The 23424-nt window shown below is 44.7% G+C and overlaps 1 protein-coding gene across 4 annotated transcripts in view; it reads right to left on the bottom strand.

Annotated features, from left to right (window-relative positions):
• The window catches only part of ATP8A2 (ATPase, aminophospholipid transporter, class I, type 8A, member 2), a 494154-nt gene that overhangs the window by 384904 nt on the left and 85826 nt on the right, over positions 1 to 23424 (bottom strand). For all 4 annotated transcript variants that reach the window (XM_024999819.2, XM_024999820.2, NM_001435329.1 and 1 more), the window contains exons 3-10: positions 11086 to 11185; positions 10556 to 10654; positions 9713 to 9758; positions 9006 to 9046; positions 5007 to 5080; positions 3145 to 3214; positions 1687 to 1814; positions 352 to 463 (exon numbers count right to left, since the gene is read on the bottom strand). In XM_024999819.2, the coding sequence (XP_024855587.1) occupies positions 352 to 463; positions 1687 to 1814; positions 3145 to 3214; positions 5007 to 5080; positions 9006 to 9046; positions 9713 to 9758; positions 10556 to 10654; positions 11086 to 11185 (670 nt within the window). The remainder of the gene's footprint in view (positions 1 to 351; positions 464 to 1686; positions 1815 to 3144; positions 3215 to 5006; positions 5081 to 9005; positions 9047 to 9712; positions 9759 to 10555; positions 10655 to 11085; positions 11186 to 23424) is intronic.

Genomic DNA, 23424 nt, shown 5'->3' on the forward strand with positions numbered 1-23424 from the left:
CGTGCGAGAAGGAGAAGTAGAGAGAAAAATTAAGAAGTAGAACAAATCCCCTCCTTGAGTTTAAAGACAAAACAGGCGAGGACTGACTGTCCCATTAGATCCAGAAAATAAAGATGGTTGATATTTCAGGCAAGAGGTAACAAATACCTGATACAAGAAAAGAAAACCAGGAGAAACCACCTGGGAACCAAAATAAAGGCCCCTCCTTTCCAAATTTAGGTTCACAGACAAAACTCCAGCCTCTTAAATGCAACATCTGCATTTTCCACCCTCTACTCCATAAAGAAAAAACAAACAAACAGGAAAAACAGACTAAAATCGGCATTGTTTCTCAGCACAGAAATGTTTTACCTGCATGAGCTTGGTGTCATGTCCAGTGTAGACAACTATGCCAAAGCCCCACTGAGTGTTTCTAAGCTGTGTGCCTCTCAATAAGATCTGGTCCGGCCCAAGGGCAACGGGGCTAAAAACAAGAAACAACATTTATATTCAATGAGAGTTCAAAACAAATGAGCATGAGCTTCCCCCTTAAACAAAAACCCACAATAAATGAAGTGCTTCCTTTAGTCGAATTTGGACTATTTCACTGGGACACAGGGGCCATAAAAGTTACCACCGGCTTAATCTACCCCAAAAGAGACCCACACAGAAAGGCTGACCTCATCCATTCATCAACACAGAAAAGGTTTCCTTTCTTTTTTTTTCCTTTAAAACATGAAGAGGAAATATTGTCTCTCATAACTCTATTAGGAAACTCAATATACAAAAAGGAACTTGCTAAGATAACCAGAAATTTATTCATTTGGGAAAGTCAGTTTATAGATTATACAAAAAAAAGAAAAAAAAAAAAAAAACCAAAGCTATAATATCAGATCTGTCAAAGATGACTTCGTTAAATAAAAGCCTGAGTGAACATTTAGAAATTTAAAAAGATAGTCTACAGAATGGCTCTGCGGACTGCATGAAACCGAGAAAGCTGTCACACTTAGAGTTGTCTTAGGTTGATTCCTATGGCTGGGTCCTTCCCTTTGGGTCTGTTCAAATGTGAAGGTGGGGAGTGCTAGTAAGAGGCATGATGATGAAAGATGAGCAGAAGAGAGACACTGCAGCCCAACGTAATGACAAAAAATGACTCAAATGATAAACCAAATGCCAAGAGGACAAGGACGACAGAACATAAACAGGGCCGTGAACATTCTAATGGGAGGGTAGTTGTTCCTTTCATTTAACTTGCTAAAAGCATAGACTACTTAGAAGAAAGCAAAAAGATAAATAAAAAGGATGTTTCTCTAACAACTGTTGGCCTTTATACACTTCAGACACCTCTCTTCTGCTTTTCTGCACAATTTTATGCACCCAAAACCAACTAGTCTTTTACCTGATGGGTAACACACACAGAAAGACACACCAGGTGAGTTTTGTGAAGCTCATTTCAGACCCTTGTGACATTTTCTTGCCAAAAGTCAGGTCTTTCCTTACATTTCAGGGAAGGCTTAAATTGATTTAAATGGTGTTTTGAAAAAAGCTCAACATAGAGAAATCTGTTTTAAAACATTATGAAACCAAAAGACAAACTGATATTTCCCAAAGCTCCTATATATAATCCTTAAGTCACATTAAAATTAAAATTAAAATCACATAAAAAAAGATTAAAATAAAAACCACTAAGACAAGAGGAAGTGGTACCTTTTCCCATCCAAGTTCAAGTTCCCGGTGAAGTCGTAGAGGTGGCGATTGGGCCCTTCGCACTCTATGGTCCCAGACAACTTCATCAGCACCTCCCTCGTCTGCATGTCCGCAGTGTGACTCAAACCCTAAAACGTTCAACCCCAAGAGGAAACTAAACACAACCTTCCAGGCTTGGGAACAACACTCAGCACCCCTACTGTTAATCAAAGGGAAGCCTGAATCAACTAAAATGGAATCATTTGGGGGGAGGGGGGTCCTCAAACGTATCAACCCCTCAGGATGGATCATAGGTGGCTTTGGCCACAGCAACCGAATAGAAAAGGTTCAAAAAAATTCAACGAAGCAGAAAGTCATACTACTATGCTGACACATTCATACTAAAGTCATAATTTGTTGTTGTTCAGTCACTAAGTCCTGTCCAACTCTTTGAGACCCCATAGACGGCAGCACACCAGGCTTCCCTGTCCTTCGCTGTCTCCCAGAGTTTGCTCAAACTCATGTCCATTGAGTTGGTGATGCTATGCAACCATCTCATCCTCTGTTGTCCCCTTTTCTTCCTGCCTTCAACCTTTCCCAGCATCAAGTCTTTTCCACTGAGTCAGCTTTTTGCATCAGGTGGCCAAGTAATGGAGCTTCCGTATGATAATTAGCACACCAAAACACCTTACAGAAAGCATCCTTCATTAGCGGTATCCTGACATGACCATAAACACAGAATAAAGTACCCCTTTAATACACCGTGATGTGTAATGCCCTGTGACTCTTCTCTAAAGAGAAAAATAAAATGTCTAAGCCAAATATCTAACACAGAAATGAAAAATATGTGGACAGAATCATCAAATTCCACTTGGTACCGCAGAAAACTGAAGTGTCAAAATGAATCATTGTTCATTGAAACTTAAAACTTTTCTAGTAAAGACTAATCTCCATTCAAGAATTAAAATATATGGTACAAATAGCTTTATTTAAGGCATGGACATTTTGTACACTGGAAATCTAATCTACTACTCTCTAGAATTAGAATCTCCATGAAAACAACGAAGTCCAGTGAGGCGCCCTACTCTCTAGAATTAGAATCTCCATGAAAACAACAAAGTCCAGTAAGGCGCCCAGAGCCCATCTGGGTCCTCTGTCGCTGCATGTGCTGCCCACTGCCTCTCCCAGGATCCCTTTCCAGCCACTCCAACAGGTGGAGAGTCCAGTAAGATGTAAACCAAGACATGGCTCCCTGCGTGGCCTGCGCTCTAATGAAGCCCACTTTTTCCAGTTTTGTCATCACTCCCAAGGAATCCCTCGCCTAACCGTGCTCTTCCCATGGATCCTATCAGGGTGAAGGCATCACCTTTTGTGACAGAACATTTTGTTCCCTCTGGAAACGGCACCGACGGTTAACCTGTAGGAAGTGCGTTACAATCTGGGCTCCGTGACGACGCGAGTGGTAAAGGGCCACGTTACCTGACGTATTTTAAGGTTCGTCTCCCCGTCCAGATTGGCTGTTTCAACGTAACACATTGCCTGAGGTTCACTAAGGAGAGAGAAGACGAAACAGCCAAGTTGAGTAAGGTCCACTCTGGCACTTCACGGCTGACAGAGCCTCCGCCACGGAAACTCTGCTAGGTGGACCCTCACAGGGGTGTCAGAATCGACCAGCGCAGGAGCAGCGACTGACCAGGCAGACAGACGGACACTCTAGTCCAGTGATCCGCCCACAAGGGCCGCACACAACGGCACCTGACCTCACCTGGGCAGAAGTAACAGAGGATGAACAGAAGGGAACAGGCACATGACGGGAAGCACAAGATGTCCCAGCTAAGACCGGCCCAGTGGGCTCAGGTGACCCTGAAAGTCAGAGGTCGGCTTGCCCTTGACCACACACAAGAGCCACCCACACACAAGAGCCGCACATGCGGCTTCTGAACGAGATCACGGCCGGAGGAGCTGAGAAACCAAGGCAGGGGGTTGCAGGCCTTTTCTTTCTACAGTTTTTACTATGTCAATAGGCAACTCAACAGGCAACTTTTAAATCAAAACACCTAATTTCAAGGACAGAAAATTCAAAGAAGAAACGTAGGCATGGCAGAGACTACACCCCAAGTTTGGATATTCAGATCCGGGCAGCAGAGTTCGGGGTTAAGAGAACGGATTCTATGACCACCAGCCATGTACAGTCTCCTGGCGCTGCCCTTCCTGGTGGTGTGACCTCAGTCAGCTGTCCCATCTCTCTGCATCCCATGATTTCTCATGGACCAAGTAGGGATGTCTAGGGTTGGTGGGAAGATTACACGGGATGACGTGCTCAGCAGGTGTCTCGGCACAAACGCCAGCAAGCACACGGGAGACGTGACGTCTGCTCGGACACGCTGCCTTCAAACCAGGCTTTCTGAGGGTCACATCCGATCCTCATAACCCAAACTATCAAGTGATCAACGTTTTACTATTTCTGAGAGTTTCTGGGTTACTGATCATTAAGGACAAACATGAGCCCTGCTCCAGTGTATACAGTGCTTTTCTCTCTCTACAGGCCTGGGGTGCTTTTATTAAGCTTTTTATCTCAAGGAGAAAATTCGTGCTAAGGCTTAAAATCTGACAAAATGAGTGATTCAGTCCCATAAAAGAAAGTCTGTCTGCGCTCAAATCACACACACCCAGTGTGACGCTGATTCCCAGCATGACATCGGTACAGCATCTAGTTTAACCTTGAGCTCAAGTTCAAGTGTATTCTTATCCTGATTTGGGCTTTTCTTCTCTGATAGATGATTTTATGTGTCATCCAGGGGAAAGTCAAGGACTGAGATGTCTATCATTTATCTATCATTTAGTGATGACACCTCTGTGACACAAATTATCTAGAAAATAAGGCAATGATGCTTGGACAGAAAGGGAGCAAAATATGGACCATCTGCAGGTCACACGGATGTTGAGAAATGCCTGTGGTCTCTGAACCTCTAGTGAAGGTAGGCCTGGATTCTGGGGAAGGCTACTGGGCTGGACCCTCCATCAGAGCTGGTCCTCAAGTTTCAGAGACTCTGTGACCTTGATGCTACTCAACACACCACTCCACTGCTCTGAAATGTTTCCCTACCAATGAGGAACAGCCCAGAACAGCCATGAGATGAAAACGAATCAAAAAACAGAAAAGTTCAGGAAAAAGTACAAGGTGAAGGCAGGACAACGCAAAGGAGTAAAAAAGGAGGAGAGTGGGAAGGGGTGGCGACCCGGAGGTGGACGGAAGGTGACCGGAGTCCTCTCCAGGCACCAGGTGACACTCTACTGTTCTCAACACCGACTTCAAAGCCCTGCCCACGAGCCCACCTGACCTGGAGGAGAGCAGGACCACGTCTGCTGGAAGGTACTGCCCGTTGACGACTTTGACGATGTCTCCCACGGCCACCTAGAACCCGGGGACAAGGACACAGACGCATGAGAGACAAGAAAGTGCAAAGTGGTTAAACATCTGGAGGAAAAATTACTGTGTAACTGTGCCATGATGTTTAAGGCAGAGAAGCTCAAATTCTTTTCCTCCACAAGAATAAAAACATTTCAATACAGACAAATGGTAATACTGCCTTTTTACAATGATGCTGAACGCAGGAGCAGAAGAGAGATGAGTCAAAATGACCAAGGTCTCACTTTCTCACAGCTATTCATCCACTTACAAACACACGCATGTCCATCCCCACGGCTGTGGACAGCAGGGCGAGTGGCTAAGGGCACAGATCCAGAGCCTGCCTGGATCAATCCCCCTTCCCCAGGGACACCCCTTCCCCGTGCGTGTAAACATCTGACGTTCATATCCAATTTAAAGGCAAAAGAAAGGCAAATAATTAAAGGAGATCCCATAATGATGTCAAAGATGACACACACCTATTTCAACAACCAGCACAACCAAAAGTATTTATGAAAACTGAAAACGTTTTCTTAACATAAAAACATTTTATGTGAATAGTTTAATTACACAGAACAAAATCAGAAGCAATTAGTTAAGGAAAAAACTAGAAAGGAAAATTACTCATGTTTTCAAAAGAAAAAAGGCCATGAATTTTTTTTTTTTTTAGTTCAAAGTGGGAGGACAGGGAAATTATGGCTTTCCCTTGTCTTTGCTAATGGGGTAGAAATGCTTCTTAGATTTAAAAAAAAAAGTACTAAGAAGTTTTTTATATATGAGAAACTACTTACTTGGAATTTCATTTGAAAATAGTTTTCTATCTGGTGTTCTTATGTGTGGTTGTCTCTTACGTGTGTAAGACAACCTAGAGGAAGGTTTCTTAAGGAGGGAAAGAGCCCCCCAACAGTCCCTAAATCCCCTCTTGCCTCACAGGGCTGCTCATAGTTCTGAATAAGCGCAAAGGAAAAAAGAGCCAGGGTCACAGAGACCCCCTTGAAGCTGCTGCTGCAGCTGAAGAACCAGGACGTCCAACTCCAGCTTCCAAGTCTCAGGCTCGAGTCCCGTTGCCTGGGGACCTGAGAGGCAGCCAGCTCCCCAGGCCTGACCCCCTCGCCCACACATCACCCCAACCTCTCATCACCTGTCCTCTCACACCTTCTCAGCCTCACTCTGAGCAGCTCTGCGGATGCACTGGCTCTCCATCCACCTCTAATTTCTCCCACATAGCTCTTCACTGCAGCATCTGTGAAGCAAGCCTTTCCTGACCTGAACCAGTGGGTCCAGACCAGGTATCCCTCCCTGACAGCCCCGGGCATCTGAAGCAGGACCCCGGCCCAGGGCTCAGTGTCCATACAGCATCCTGTTTACCTGCCCATCATTTCCACTACACCTGTGATTCTGGAGTGGGATTCCCAGACCAACAGCATCAACCTCACCGAAGAACTCTTAAAAATGCAAATTCCGAGGCCCCAGCCTGGAGTTGTTGGATCAAAGGGTCTGAGAGAGGAGTTCAGCACATCACTGGACCAGCCCGCCAGGCAACTGGGGTGCCAGCTGAAGCCTGACCACTTAAAACCCCTCCAAGGGCAGGTGCCAGGCTTAATTCTTATCTGCATTTCAGCTAAGACTGCCTCTGGTCCAAGCTCGTCATGCTTCATGCTAAGTTGCTTCAGTCACATCTGACTCTGTGCAATCCCATGGACTGCAGCCTGCCAGGCTCCTCTGTCCATGGGATTCTCCAGGTAAGAATACTGGAGTGGGTTGCCATGCCCTCCTCCAGGGGATCTTCCCTACCCAGGGATCAAACCCAGTCTGTTACATCTAACCTGCATTGGCAGACAGGTTCTTTACCACTAGCACCACCTGGGAAGCCTGATCCATGCTAAGAGATCCAATTAAATAAGCACAATGCATTTTTAACTGAAATAAAAATGCATGTGGCAAAGCATATAACAGGTATTTATTTTGTTTTGTTTTGTTCTTCTCTCAGCAAACGTGTGTGGGAAACAGTAATGAGATTTAGGAATCTGAATCCATCAGCTCCTAGATCCAAAATTCTGAGCTCATCACTCCAATTTCAAGTAGCGTCAGGAGATCCCAAATTCAAATAATTCTCCACTCTGGCCAGGATGACTGCCTTTCCGGGGAGGGGACGGGGAGTGGCAGCAAGGACTTTAGGGAGAGAAAAGCCATTCCTCAGTGTCTGGAGGTTTTCGAGTTTCTCTAGTACTGGGAGCATTGCCACCCTCTGCGGAGGCAAGAACTTCCAACCACTTGACCAAGGGCCATCCCACTTCCAAATGAGATCCAAGTGAGATCAGTTAGTATTTACAACACAGGACCTCTGGGTGTCTATCAGGTTAAGGTGCTATCACGTAACTCTGCTGCTGCTGCTGCTGCTGCTAAGTCACTTCAGTTGTGTCCAACTCTGTGCAACCCCATAGATGGCAGCCCACCAGGCTCCCCCGTCCCTGGGATTCTCCGGGCAAGAACACTGGAGTGGGTTGCCATTTCCTTCTCCAATGCATGAAAGTGAAAAGTGAAAGTGAAGTCACTCAGTCATGTCCCACTCAGGGACCCTATGGACTGCAGCCTACCAGGCTCCTCCATCCATGGGATTTTCCAGGCAAGACTACTGGAGTGGGTTGCTATTGCCTTCTCTGATCACGTAACTCTGCTGCTGCTGCTAAGTCACTTCAGTTGTGTACGACTCTGTGCAACCCCATAAACGGAAGCCCACCAGGCCCCGCCGTCCGTGGGATTCTCCAGGCAAGAACACTGGAGTGGGTTGCCATTTCCTTCTTCAATGCATGAAAGTGAAAGGGAAGTCGCTCAGTCATGTCTGACTCTTAGCAACCCCATGGACTGCAGCCTACCAGGCTCCTCCATCCATGGGGTTTTCCAGGCAAGAAGACTGGAGTGGGGTGCCATTGCCTTCTCCGGGGGCTTAATGTAAGCCAGTAACAGAGTTAAAAGAAAAGAACTACAATGAAGGCTGCATTACCACATCTCAGGCATCCTGGAGGCTCACAAAGTTATAGAAACATTTTGAAACATTGTTTATTAAGTGCTTAGCAAGAGAAACTATTATAAGTCACCCTTCTAAAACACACTCTTCTTCTGAAATGAAGATAGTCAGCTTTGCATCTTGGAATCATGAGTCACACTCCAAGAACATCTTGTGACCGTTAAGCTCCAGTCACAACAGCGACTCCCTGAAAAAGCCAACTTTAGTAGACATGTAACACCCAGATGGCACAGCAGATCCTTTCTCAGTCTTCTATTTATCACTAGCAACCACCGAATCACCAGGCCGTTCTCAAGCCCTGCCAACCCCAACTTCCAGGCGTGTGGATGCAAAGCCTTCTTGCTCTCATAAAGCTAAAAGCATCAACAACTCTCAGCCTCAGGACCAACATAAGACGATTCCAAACCCTGACTCCATCACTTCAGATTTAGTGCTAATCAGACCCAAACCCTTTGCACCAAAAATGTCAGAAGGGAGAATCTCAAAAGTGAAAAAAAAAAAAAAACTTAAAAAAATTGAACTGACACTAAGATAGCAACAGAAGATGAGAGGAAAATGTTTCTTGAACTGGGTTTAGGAACTAGAGAATGCTGTGAATTTTCAGAAACATCCATCAAGAGCAATGAATTTCCCAGCTCTGAGCCGACATGGGAGAACACCTAGAAGATCCAGAAACAAAGGATACACATACCCGTTCTAAGGAAGTCTCAGGGGAAAACCACACTGCCACACTTACCTGAAATGGACATGGCTTGTGTCTTAACACAAACTGGATTCCAAAATCTACAGTAACGAGTAATTACAAGTCTCCAAGCCAGTACTTTCTGGCATATCTGCCATCACAATATTATAACTATCCTCCAATTAAAATACACAAATTTAAAAAATAAAATCAGTCTTTACCTCTTTCCACACAATGGTTTGCCACATACCATTCCTTAACACTGACAAAGAAAAACAAAACAATGTATTGGTTAATACCTATGATAATCAGAATAAGACCAGCTTTCCAAACTCCAAAAGGCTCCTTTTAAAATTCCACTGATTAATTCCAATACACCATGTCCTTAGATATAAAGGTGTAATACCACCACTCCCCAAAACAGAGCCCCATCAAGATACTTACATACCATATATACAGCAATGCACTCACATAAATACATGTGTATGCAAGGAAGTTACATCTATGCATATTTAGCCCATATGAAGTAAAGGAAATCACTGTGTTGCTGCAAGATTTTACCAAAACACATATGCACCCCCTAATAACACAGAGCTACTGTTCTAGAAATGCTAGAATAAGTAGACAGAGGTAGGGAGCAATTGCAAAGCCAGAGTATAAATGCTTTGACTTTTTATGGACATAAAGTATGTCTCGCTCCTGAAAACTACCATCTTTTCTTAAATTCTACACAAATCCTGTTCAAATCTTAACTACCAGGACTCACCTTCTGTTGGACTTGTCTGACATTTTGCTATCTTTAATGTATTTTATAGATTACTTCCCTCAATTTATCTCAACACCATTAACTACCGATTTAAAACTCCTTAAATGCAAGTTTTGTTCTTAAGTTTTCTAGCAGAAAAAGTGAGTCAGCCTGGAATCTTACCTATGGTTTTCTTTTTGTTAACTGCATTGTCTGCCTTATGTCGCTTCTGTTACAGAAAGAAAAAAAGATGTTAGTTTCAAAAGTTCCAAATGAATAACTGAAACAGAGAACAGTAAGACTGGGCAAAAACAGGACAAAGAAGGCAACTGGCAGGAACCCTAATGTCCTAAAATTCAGTTCGATGGTCAAGGTCACTCACTAAATTCAGAGGCTAACACAGTAACAATAGATGAGGTTTAAATGCTTGTATTTTGGCTATCGCAAGGAACAAGCACTTTAAAGTATAAAACTTTTATTCCTAGATTGTTTTAGATTGAACAAAAATAATTATTCTACATGATTACCAGCAAACAACTGAGTTCATTTTATTGATAAAGAACTTTATGGATAAAGTACCTTGGCTTTGATTTACATTGTATTTATTCATTTATCTATTTCCAGAAAAATGTGTGTGCACATATGAGAGAGAGGGGGAGACAGACGGAGAGGAAGGGGAGAAGAGAGAACCGGAAAAGAAGACAGAAAACAGAGGAGAGTTTGAGCCAATGAACTTGGAGACACTGAAACAAGGACGAGAGGGAGAAGAGTCTTGTAAAAATAACCTCAGTGCTGCTACTCTGGACAACCTGACATCAGTAAACACAGACTGAACTACTTCTGTCCCACTGTAGGGGTATTTCAGGCATTGTGTGTGCACATTTTCTTCCCCAAAATACCATCACAAGCCTTGAGAGGCTGGTTAGCCTACAGACCAATTTTTCTGTCTTAAAGATTCCAAAGCAACAAGTAAGTTGTAAGTTACAGTCAATACTATGTTGTTATTATCCGAAAGCAAAAACTTACAAAATCTTCTACAATCTCTTTGATGCCTGCGATTGTTAAAATAATGATCAATGGCACCAGGGTGGTGTATCTTCCTGTTGGAGATACATCTGGAATTTGCTGTAAGATAAAGAGACCAAAAGTAGGGACTAGGCACATTAAAATCCTCTCCATGAGAAAGGAAATACAGTACTCACTCCTCACTGTAGATCTATTCCATTTCTGTTGCAAAGTGATTACCTTATTTTAAAAATTAGCTAAGTGTGTTACATGTCTTTAACATTTTACCCAACATCTCTGTGTTTGGGACAAAAACAGGGTTAAAGTGGGACCCCACAATCATGTTTCAACGCCTCTTTTCACAACTGCAATTCCCTTAAGCAAACAGCTAAAGAACTCCACCTTTATGCAAATATCGCATTCATGCAAACAGTGACTGGATGAAGGAAGCAAACTTCATCAAGTATGACAACACTTTCTCAGTTAAGTGACCTTTCAGCAAAAGCTTATTTTCCATGCAATTAAAGCTATGAATTTTATATAAACCTCACCTGTAATAAGGCAATGAAGAGGAAGAAGGCATTGGCAGCTCTCCTGATCTGCTCGTACAAGAATCGAGGTAGAAACGTCACCACGCTGTACTTGGCCGTGCTGTGAGGGCAAGTGACAACACTGCTATCAGGTAGAGACAGAAATTCTAAACAACGAAAACAAAGATTCCAAAAGTACACGAGTAACTATAAGAACAAAATATTTCAAAACTTGGGATAAGAACATTGCTGTGTTGGCCCGCTCCTACGAAGCTTCATAGTGTAAAAAGACACCTTTCCTAAGAAAATCTTCTGATGTGATCTTGACTTTCAAACTTTGATGGATATGTGTTTGATTACTGCCACACGGTGTAAGCAGGGACATGAACCCACCTTCTGGGAGCCTCGGGCTGTGAACAGAATGTCTTTATCTTTCAAGATAAAGACATGTGTCAAAGATCACAAAACAGAAAGAGGCACGCGTTCCCAACACAGTAAGATATGAACACAGAGAGGTGAAGCATCAGCTGAGAAACTCACAGTCAAGGGAGAATTATCACCTGGGATTGGTGATCCACTAGAATTCTCATCACACAGTCGCTGATTCAATGTAGAAAGTCAACTCTGCCAAGCATGGTAACAGGTGCATGGTTGGCCGTTTAATGTACCTCTCTGGGCACTCACCACAGACACTTTACCCCACTTCCACACACCCTTCACTCAGACACGTTCATCCACATCCCAGCTTCCCCGGCCAACGTCCTGTGCTTCCCTGCGGTGTCTCCAGGACTAAATGGTCCTACCCATCTTACCCTCCGTGAAGTCTGCTCCAGTTCAAAGGCTCCTCCCCCAAGTCAGTGTGGTGTTTACACCTCCGTTTCATAGTCTCTGCTTTGCTTTGTATTATATTTATCTACTCCCAGAATAGACTATGGGAATAATAAGATTATTTACTTTATGGGAAAAAAAAAGAAATAACAAGCCCAAAATGGAGTCACTTGTGCTCAGCCCACATCTCCAAACCAAGACTCAATGTCAGATCTAACGGATGAGTTTCAGCCTCTCTCAGGAATGTATTCTCAACCAGTCTGGAATCACCTGCTGCGCACTCGCAAGGTAATCTGCCTGACAGACCCCCGTGCTGTCCTCCCAAAGGAAGGTGACCTTGTCCCCAACACCTATTCTTTGCTAGCAGCCTCTTTGCCTGCTCCTATCTGCTTATAAAAGTCTTCCACTTTGCACAGCTTTTCAGAGCTCCTTTCTATCTGCTCAATGGAATGCTGCCCAACTCATGAATCATTGAATAAAGCCAATATGATCTTTAAAATTTACTCACTTGAATTTTTTTTTAAACAACTTCGACTTCGTATATTCCTGGCACGTAGCAGATAATCAATGAACCATAAAATAATGAAAAGGCCTGAACTGAAGATCTGAGGGATAAAATGAACCATGCCTCCTTTAGCTGCTCAAAGGCTCATCCATAAAAGTACCTGCCTAGGTCCTAGCTCACCTTCTGAAGCCCACTTTTATCTGAGGTACAGTCTCGAGAGATTTTCTAGGTTTAAAATACACTGATGCTGAAGCTTAAAGTCCAATACTTTGGCCGCCTGATGCGAAGAACTGACTCATTAGAAAAAACCCTGATGCTGGGAAAGATTGAAGGCAGGAGGAGAAGGGAATGACAGAGGATGAGATGGTTGGATGGCAACACCGACTTGATGGACATGAGTTTGAGCAAGTTCCGGGAGTTGGTGATGGACAGGGAAGCCTGGCGTGCTGCAGTCCATGGGGTCACAAAGAGTCGGACATGACTGAACTGAACTGAAAAGACACCTCAGTTAGAAGCACCAGACAGAAGAGCCAAGGGCTCAGAAAATAGGCCACCTGAAGCACCGGTACTCCTGAAAGACCTGGCAGTGACCAAACCTGGGAAGGCAGAAGGAAACATGAAAACGGACAACTCAAACAGCACAGCAGCCAGAGGCCATCTGATGGAGCTGAGAAGCGGCTCCACGGACCACCTGTGGCCACTGCCTCAGGCAAGACCAACAACGACAGCCTGGGGCTTCATTATACGGTGATTACTGTCGTCCTTGAGTTATCTTTAGCCTTCTTCTGCGCACGGTGCTGTGATATTGTGCTTCATCACAAGAAACATATATTTGGTCTTCATCCCAGTTTCTGGCACAGAGCTCCCAAAACCCTGGGGACTGCCACAGTGTTGAGACAGAGATAAATGTATCTTTTGTCACCTCAATGAGGTGACTCATGGAAAGCCCCTAGGATGCTGGCTGGTTGCCAGAGGAACCAACCACATGATCGGAGGGTTGGAAATTTCAGTCGTGCCCCCTCCTAAGAGAGACGAGGAGCTGGAGATTGATTTCAATCACCAACAGCCAATGATTCAATGATTCACTCTACTGTGTGTTTGCAATGAAGCCTCCGTAAGAACCCAGAAGGACAGGCTTTGGAGAGCTGGAGGCCTGAGGGAAGATCTGATGTAGCGATGCAGGTTTGTAGACCATCTGCTGGCAGAATTCCTTCTTCCTCAGTGAGGTGACTCTTTGTTCATTAATGCTGTCAGCTGATCTGACAAGGTCCGCCTACATTACCGTGGGTAATCTGCTTTATTCAAAGCCCGTCAATTTAAATGTAAACCTCATCCAAAAGGCACCTTGAAAGAAACATCTAGAGACATGTTTGGCCAGATATCCAGGTGCCATGGCCCAGCCAAAATGACATGGAAGATTAACCACTGCATGTATATCCTGATTCAGTGGGCTTCCCTGGTGGCTCAGACGGTTAAGAATCTGCCTGCAATGCAGGCGACATGGGTTCCATCCCTGGGTCAGGAAGATTCGCTGGAGAAGGGAATGGCAACCCACTCCAGTATTCTTGCCTGGAGAATTCCATGGACAGAGGAGCCTGGTGGGTTACAGTCCGTGGGGTCACAGAGAGTCAGACATGACTGAGCAACTAACTTCCTGATTCAGTGGGTCTGACATGGGTCTCAGATTTTGTATTTCTAAGAAGTTCCCAGGTGAGACCAGAGCTGCTGGTCTGAGGACCACAGTTGGAGTGGCAGCTACCCCTGAGGAGCTAGATGTATTCAAATCTCACATTTGAGTTCAGTCCAACTGAACATTACATGATGTAATGGGATGGGAGATCTTTACCATCACTGCCCCGGGCGAAGAACATGTACAGGATGACCTGGGTGAAGGAAGAGCTTCCCAGCAGAAGAGTCTGTCCACCGGGTGAGCTCACTGACCCCACCAGGTTCCCCCTCAGTCTGCAGGTGGAAGCACCCCTGAGAACCTGGCCCAGCATCAGCTGCCAGCGAATCTCAGGCACTGAGCGAGTCCGCAGGGCCTAGGGCAAGGGGAGAAACGACTAGGAGAAAACAGAACCGTACCCTGTGGTTCAGTCCATCTAAACACCAGTGTTTCCTAAAATCAGGTGACATGAAGAATGACCAGGGGCTTGACAAAAATCCACCCACCCACCCATCCATCCATCCATCTATGCACAGGTATGTCCCGAGCCCCATCCATGTACCAGGCACTGGGCCAGGCACTGTGGGAAACCGGAGGGTCACAAAAGCATAGTCTCGAGGGAACTACATTCTAGAGGAAAGTGAGATTTAAAAACCAGTGCATGGCAGGATAGATGGAGGAAAACAGACCAGGGATGGAGGGTGGGGCAAGAGGTTGCTTTCAGTGGTGATAAGGGACCATGTCACTAAGGTGACCTGTGAGCAAAGGCCTCTCTGGGGACCTGACTCAACAGGGCAGGAACTTGGCTACATGTGCGGTGGACACAGGCCTTGCAGAAACTCTTACAATCTGGTAAGTGTGGGAAACAACCCATCAGAAAATAGGGCCTGGAGAAATGTAGGTCGGGGGCTCCCCACTCATCACAAGTCACAAGCACTTACAGAATCTGACCTCCAGAAGGCAGCCCCAGGACCAACCCTGAAATGATGTCTGAGTGCAAATTTTCAGCTGGGAGAAAAATTCAAGTTGATTTCCAAGGACAAATCTAAAAATTCAACAGCTGCTCAAAGTGTAACTTCCCCGGATAATAAGCCTCCAGAAACCCAGGAACCAAACTAGCGTACACTCTACGTGTGAACAGTAAATGCACACTGGGGTGTTTTCCTTCTCTGGCCCCACACAAATAAATTTCTTACATGAGCCTAATGTACCCGAACTGTTCGACGTTTACTGGAAGAGCAGGAGCCCGTTTAAACCCCTTCACCCCTTTGAGCTGGCCAGGGGCTCTAAAACCCTGTTCTGGTACCCTCCACTCTCCCCAGCTCCCTGCAGGAGACCTTCCACCTTTCTGCTCTCACATACTCAATGAGAAAGAAGTTCCAAATTACCAGAGGAAGAAGACGTGTCCTCAGACAGTCATTCATGTCCTCATAAACAGCTTCCTTCATTTACCCCTTCATTCATTTATTCCACTTATTTCAGCTTCATTCATTTATTCCATTTATTCCATGGAATGGTCTATGGGATGCTCCAGGCCAAAATACCAGAGTGGGTAGCCGTTCCCTTCTCCAGGGGATCTTCCCCACCCAGGGATCGAACCCAGGCCTCCCGCATTGCAGGCAGATTCTTTATCAGATGAGCCACCAGGGAAGCCCAATAATACTGGAGTGGGTAGCCTATCCCTTCTCCAGCAGATCTCCCAACCCAGGAATCAAACCAGGGTCTCCTGCATTGTAGGCGGATTCTTTACCAGCTGAGCTATCAGGAAAGCCCTATTTACCCCTTAGGAGTCCATTATTCTCTAACCCAGACCACTCTATGCAAAGCCCCCAGGAGACCCCCTGCCACTCTCATTGACACCTGGCCTCACCACACACCTAGGACTCACCCAGGAGGATGTGCCAATGGACGGCCAAGCCCACCGTCCTCTCCCCTGGATGGGACTCCGGATGTGTTGTCAACCACCCCTCCCAAATTATATTCTGGAAATCTCAAATGCAAAAATCCCTCTTAATAACCAGTGCCCATTCACATGAATATAAGACCACCTCACTAGAAAGTTTTACCTCATTTTACTAAACTACTAAAATTTTACCAGTTGCACATCAGAGGTTAATAAACTCATTTCAAAATGTTGACATGCTTATTTTCAACACTTCTCTGATTTTTTGGTCTATAACTGGGAAACAAGTACTAAATACTGCCTGGCCTCATGGCCTGGACCAGAATATAGTCATGAAACCAGCAGTGCTATTAGTGCTATAATTATTTATAGCCTTTATTATAGATCATGCCAGCTGAAAGATCAGCCTAATCTTTATAACACACATCCACTAAGAAAAATGGGTTGAATTTTAATCAGCTTATAAATATACTTTTGAAAATTAGATACCTTAATATTTCCTATTAGACAGCATGAGAGTCTTGTTCCTTTCACATTCCTAATTTGGTTTTCTTTACTCAATACATTATTCAATGAATAGCTTTGGCCATAAATCAATTTATTTTGCGTAGAAACATGGGCTGAGAAGAAGATAATAGAGAGAAGATAGCATCTTGAGCATGGTACTTGCTGCCAAGCAAGTCTTTCAGTGCAGAAAACTCTTAGGTAAGCATTCTCAAAGGTCGGACGTTAGATACTGATGGCTAACATCTTTAAACACAGCGCCGTGAAAGAGTAGGTTAGATTCATCTGCTTTAGAAGAAAACGTGTGAACTTTATGATGTAAAATCAAATGGAAAGGAGTTCTGACACTCATTCAATTTTACATCACAAATCTCCAAGGATCCTTTTCCATGAGAATTCTCATCTTCAGTAAAAAAAAAAAAAAAAAACAGCAGATACTTATGAAACCATCTGTCTTGAAGGCAGGTAAGCACAGAAGCAGTCACAGTTGAGGCCCGATTCTATCCCTGGGCCACAGAAAGAAAGCAATATGGGTCAGTCCACTGAATTACAACACCCTTGGCCCTTTGCTCAGAATTCAATATATTCTTTCCAAACCCAGGGCAACAAGCCCTCTCAGAAGGGAAGGACTAAGGCTTCCCTAGATGTCAAACAAGGTGTGACCTGACTCTGAAATTGAGTTATAAAAACAGAAGCATCCAAGTCCACCGTGCACATCTCTGCCCTCAGTCAAGGGGGCAGTGGTGCTTCGGGGTGCAAGGGGAGGGCACGGTGGCCAGTCCAAGAGCCATTTCCCGGTGGGCAGAGTCTGGGAGCTCCAACAGCGAGTGACCCCTACCTGGGGACCAGGAGGAGGTGGGATCAGGGTGCAAGACTCACACACAAACCTCACTCAGGGTGGGTGTAAAGCAAGTCTGTCTGTCCTTTATTACTGTGTGTGTGTGTGTGTATGTGTGTGTGCATGCGTGTGCATGCACGTACTCAGTCATGTCCAACTCTTGTGACCCCATGGACTGCAGCCCGCCAGGCTCCTCTCTCCATGGGATTCTCCAGGCAAGAATACTGGAGTGGATTACCATGCCCTTCTCCAGGGGATCTCCTGACCCAGGGATCGAACCTGTGCTTCTTGCGTCTCCTGTATTGCTGGCAGATTCTTTACTGAGCCACCTGAAGCTCTAGTTTATTTTTGTCAATTTCTCACATAATTGCCAAACTTAATCCAAATGTGCAATTTTAGTGACAGATTTCCTTTTGGGTTCTGTGCAATTTCTTACATGCAGGGTGAGCTAAGGATACAACTGCACTTTCCAGAAGTGAACACACCCATGGAGGTGACTGCCTGAGATTTAACACAGAGACATGAGGGGTGTCAAGTCTCCATGAGTGGATTCGAGAGCAACAGTGGCCCAGTCTCAAGGGGACCTGGCTTCTGACACCCAACTGTGAAATGGACACACACATGTTACACTTCTGCCTACTCAGGCACCATTAAAATAGTAGGAAAGAATGCCATGTGTTTAAAATTGAGGAATGAAATTAGCAGCTAAGGTGATTTTTTTCCCCTGAAATAGACTGCTTTCTGCTTCTGGCAAAAAAAGACATCTACTCTCCTCTATGGAGAAGGCAATGGCACCCCACTCCAGTACTCTTGCATGGAAAATCCCACAGACGGAGGAGCCTGGTAGGCTGCAGTCCATGGGGTCGCTAAGAGTTGGACACAACTGAGCAACTTCCCTTTCACTTTTCACTTTCATACATTGGAGAAGGACATGGCAACCCACTCCAGTGTTCTTGCCTGGAGAATCCCAGGGACGGGGGAGCCTGGTGGGCTGCCGTCTCTGAGGTTGCACAGAGTCGGACACGACTGAAGCGATTTAGCAGCAGCAGCAGCAGCAGCACTCTCCTCTAAGATGCCTTCTGAAAACGAGCCATGATTTGAGAGGGATCTACAGAGGGACTGTGGCCTCCCGGTCCCAAAGAGGATCAACCCAGAGAGAACACACCAAGAAAGACTGCAATTTCAATGAGGCAAAATCAAAGAGAATATTAAAAGCAGCAAAGGAAAGGCAACAAGTTACATACAGGGCAACTCCCATAAGGGGATCGGGTGACTTTTCAGCAAAAACTCAGCTGGCCAGAAGGGAGTGACACAATATATTTCAAGGGATGAAACCTACAACCAAGACTACTCAATCCAACAAGGCTGAATTCGTTTTTGATGGAGAAATCAGAAGTTTTACAGACAAGCAAAAGCAAGGAGAGTTCAGCACCAAACTAACTTTATAAAAAATTGTAAAAAGAACTTTTCTAAGCAGAAAAGGCCACAACTAGAAATATGAAAGTCACCAAAGAAAAAATTATTAGTAAAGGCAAATATGAAGCTGAAGTGCCAATACTTTGGCCACCTGATGCAAAGAGCCAACTCACTGGAAAAGACCCTGATGCTGGGCAAGACTGAAGGCAGGAGGAGAAGGGGACAACAGAGGATGAGATGGTTGGATGGCATCACTGACTCAGTGGACATGAATTTGAGCAAACTCCGGGAGACAGTGAAGGACAAGGAAGTCTGGCGTGCTGCAGTCCATGGGGTCGCAAAGAGTCAGACACGACTCAACAACAACAACAAAAGGAAAGTACACCATAAAGGTAATAAATCAGCCATATATAAAGCTAGTAGGAAGGTTAAAAACAGTAGTAGTAATGTCTAGATCCACAATAATTATTAAGGAATACACAGAAAGATGTAAAATAGGTTGTCAAAACAGTTCACCTTAAGCAGTATTACACATCAGTTATATCTCAGTACAGATGGAAGAAAAAATAAAAACACTTTAAAAATAAGGTACAGTGAGAGGCTGCAAAATATATAATGTTCTGAGGGAAAAATAAGAATTGATATGCTAAAAAAAATTCCAGTAGGAAAATAACCCAGGAAAAGTAAGTTGCATTAGAAAAGAGACGAACATGATACACTACTTCACTAATTCATCCCAAAGCAAGTGAGTTAAATATCCATCTACAAGAGAGTTCAGAGAGATCTCTTCTAACTCTAGTTTTGAAACATAGTTGCTGCTGCTGCTAAGTCGCTTCAGTCGTGTCCGACTCTGTGCAACCCCATAGATGGCAGCCCACCAGGCCTCCCCGTCCCTGGGATTCTCCAGGCAAGAACACTGGAGTGGGTTGCCATTTCCTTCTCCAATGCATGAAAGTGAGAAGTGAAAGCGAAGTCGCTTAGTCGTGTCCGACTCTTATCGACCCCATGGACTGCAGCCTACCAAACTCCTCCATCCATGAAATTTTCCAGGCAAGAGTACTGGAGTGGGGTGCCATAGAAACATGGTGGAAACCACCAAAAGAATTAAAAAACAGTGGTTGTCTTTGGTGAAGTAGAATGGTAGAGATGAGGCTGGAGGTACTGATTTTCATGCTAAGCTTCTACAGCATTTGAACTTTTAACTACCTTCATGTATTGCTTTATTAATAAACATTTTAAATAAGAATAGTACCCAGATGTAACTGTCAAGGGACTATCGGTTCTTCTGTTTTAAGCTAATTTCAGGAATGGTCGCATATAAGGAGCTGCTTACTAGAACATGAAATCAGGCTGAAGACCTAAGTTATTCACATAGCACCTCCCAGCAAAAAAAACTCTATTGACACTCATCTCTGACAATGATTGCTATGGTCACTCTCTTCTGCCGGCAGCTTCTGGGCCCCTGGTGAGGGATAAAAGAAAGGGATTTCTAACCTGCCCTCCATGAGCCTAATGAGGAGTAGACATCAGCCCAGAAACCCAGGTACAAGGTGTTTTTCCACCCGTCCCTTTGAGAAGAGCAGTCTGGCTTTCAAGATGGGAGCCTCCACCCTGTAACTCAGACCACAGAAGAAACAAGAGTAAAGTTCCTCCCCCTTAAATGGAAATCATTTATTCTGGAGAGTATTGAGCTCTTCCTCAGTTCCCTTGCTTCCTGTCATCCTCTGCCAAGTTCCTAGAACATCTTTCTTTTTCTCAAACCACATCCTTCTCTTCAGAGCCAACAGCCCAAGGGGTCATCTTCCCTGCAAACTTTTCCCTATGCATGCCTTCCCAACACAATCACTTAAGCTGTGTGTGTGAGTTGGGGGGGCGGGTGTTGGCGGTGAGGGCGGGTGGGGGGGGGGAGAGATAAAGCAATTCCCTCTTAGCGGTGGGCTCTATGAGCCACATCAAAGACCCACTCCCTTAACCACCTGTGCTTGCCTTGCAGGTGGAGAACTCAACGCACCCCGCACACCAGCAACGCAGCGCCCTCTGCTGACTGATCATCACAGCGGCGTTTCTGCCGGTAAACTTCACTGCTCCATCCAGCCTGAGCCAGACCTGGGTCCTCAGTCATTTCCTAACAAAGCCTCAGAGGACCAGTATTTAATGAAGAACGTTCGTGTTTTATTTAATTTTAATAGTTTGTCCATGTAAATTCACTGGAGAAGTCTCTGGAGAGTTCCTTGGACAGTAAGGTCATCAAACCAGTCAATCCTAAAGAATATCAACCCTGAGTAAATCACTGCAGACAGTGACTGCAGCCATGAAATTAAAAGACAACTGCTCCTTGGAAGAGGTGAGTGAAAAAGCTGACTTAAAACTCAACATTCAAAAAACTAGGATCATAGCATCCACTCCCATCACCTCATGGCAAATAGATTGGGAAACAATGGAAACAGTGACAGATTTTATTTTCTTGGGCTCCAAAATCACTGCAGATGGTGACTGTAGCCATAAAATTAAAACACTTGCTCCTTGGGAGAAAAGCTATGAAAAACCTAGACAGCATATTAAAAAGCAGAAACATTACTTTGCTGACAAAGGTCCATCTAGTCAAGGCTATGGTTTTTCCAGTGGTCATGTATGGATGTGAGAGTTGGATTATAAGGAAAGCTGAGCACCAAAGAATTGATGCTTTTAAACTGTGGTGTTGGAGAAGACTCTTGAGAGTCCCTTGGACTGCAAGGAGATCCAACCAGTCCATCCTAAAGGAAATCAGTCCTGAATATTCATTGGAAGGACTGATGCTGAAGCTGAAGCTCCAATACTTTGACCACCTGATGCAGAGAACTGACTCACTGGAAAAGACCCTGATGACCCTGATGTCAGGAAAGATTGAAGGCAGGAGGAGAAGCACGCAGCGGAGGATGAGGTGGCTGGATGGCATCACTGACTCAATGGACACGAGTTTGAGCAAACCCTGGGAGATCATGTGAAAGACAGGGAAGCCTGGCGTGCTGCAGTCCATGGAGTGGCAAAGGGTCAGAAACGACTGAGCAACTGAACAATTATAATATTTGCTTGCGGCCACTAAATATTTTAAAAATAAACTATTCTAGTTCATTCCTGAATGTGAATTTGTTAGTCGTGTCCAACTCTTTGAGACACTATGGACTGCAGCCCGCCAGGCTCCTCTGTCCATGGGATTTCCCAGGCAGGAATAATGGAGTGGTTTGCCATTTCCTTCTCTAAGGGGTCTTTCTGAACCAGGGATCAAACCTGGGTCTCCTGCATTGCAGGCAGATTCTTTACCATCTGAGCTCTAAGCAATCCTAAAATTTTTTCTCATCTTTTCATTTAATTTACTTATTTAAATATTCAGATCCAGATTTTGTGGGATTGAGAATATGATTTGTATATAATAGGCATACAACTTGAGAATATCAGTTTAAAAAAAAAACACAAAATTACTAGAACAAAACAAAGTACAAAAATGAATACTTATTTAGAATGAGGGGGGAAAAGAACCACCAAATAATTCATGTAAGCTGGTATATACTACACTAACATCCAGAAAACAATGTTTTTTTAATTAAATATGTGGTATTCTATAAAACTTTTCCCCATATTTCATTGCTTGAATTGATTCTTGCACAACAATTTTATAAGTTTTTATAGAAAAAAATATAAAAAGAATTCATTCTTTCCTCTCATATGGTTATTTTTCATTGATCTTTCAGCAATGTTGCTTTCAGCGTCGTAATTCATGAACAGCTGTGCCATGTAAATTTTTACGGTTGGTGTCAAATCGAGAGATATTTCCATCAAATTTCTTCCAGAAATTTGGATGTTGGAGGAAGGTGTCCAAAAGAAAAAATGGGAAGACAGAGGTGACTGCTTTTCAAAACAATTATAAAAATGTCAAAAGCTTCAGATCAGATTTGGTCCTTCTGTTTTCAGTTTTCTGAACACAGATGAAGGTCCTCTGAACACCAGAAAAGCAAAGCTCTTCTAAAAGCCCACAGATACCAGAGTCCCTGCCCCTCAAAAAATGAAAGCAAAGAAACAAACAGAGGCTGAGCCCTCCCTTTTCTCTTGTCACACCCACCTTTCCCATCCATCTCTGCCAAACCAGCCTCCATACCCTCTGCAGCGGTGGTTTGGTTCCCAGGAAACCTAATTAAATATTTATTCATGTTTCAACCCTCTGCAGTGGCAGGAAAGTCAAAGCTTCCCCCACCCACAAAGCCCTCTACCACACCCAGAAGTCACTGCCTCAGAGCCAGGCTGGTCTCTTTACTTCATTTCAGCTTTCTTTTTCAACAAAGGTTTAAAAAACACTAATGCATGTTACTCCAGGAAGCAAAGCCCAGCAGACCCTCCACTGTGCAGCGACCCACGTGTCCACCTGGGTTCTCTGGGCCCCTCTGGAAGGGACAGCTCCCTCTCCAGCCTCCAGGGCCCTGCTCCTGCCCCTCCCACTCCCCACAAGCCCCGCCCCTTTCCTCCGAGGCTGTGCCCCGCCCTCTGCCGAGGCTGTGCCCCGCCCTCTGCCACGCGGGTAACTAGACTTGTTTCACCGGGGATCTCCAGCTCACCAGCTGTCCCAGCTCCTCAGGCTCCGCCCTCCCCATACTCTCTTGGGAATGGATGGCTCTCCCATCCTGTCAAGTCCACGGTCGGCCCCTTAACCCCCAGTGCCTCCTCCAGGA

This window comes from Bos taurus, chromosome 12 (genome assembly GCF_002263795.3).
Source record: "Bos taurus isolate L1 Dominette 01449 registration number 42190680 breed Hereford chromosome 12, ARS-UCD2.0, whole genome shotgun sequence".
Classification (NCBI taxonomy): Eukaryota; Metazoa; Chordata; class Mammalia; order Artiodactyla; family Bovidae; genus Bos; species Bos taurus.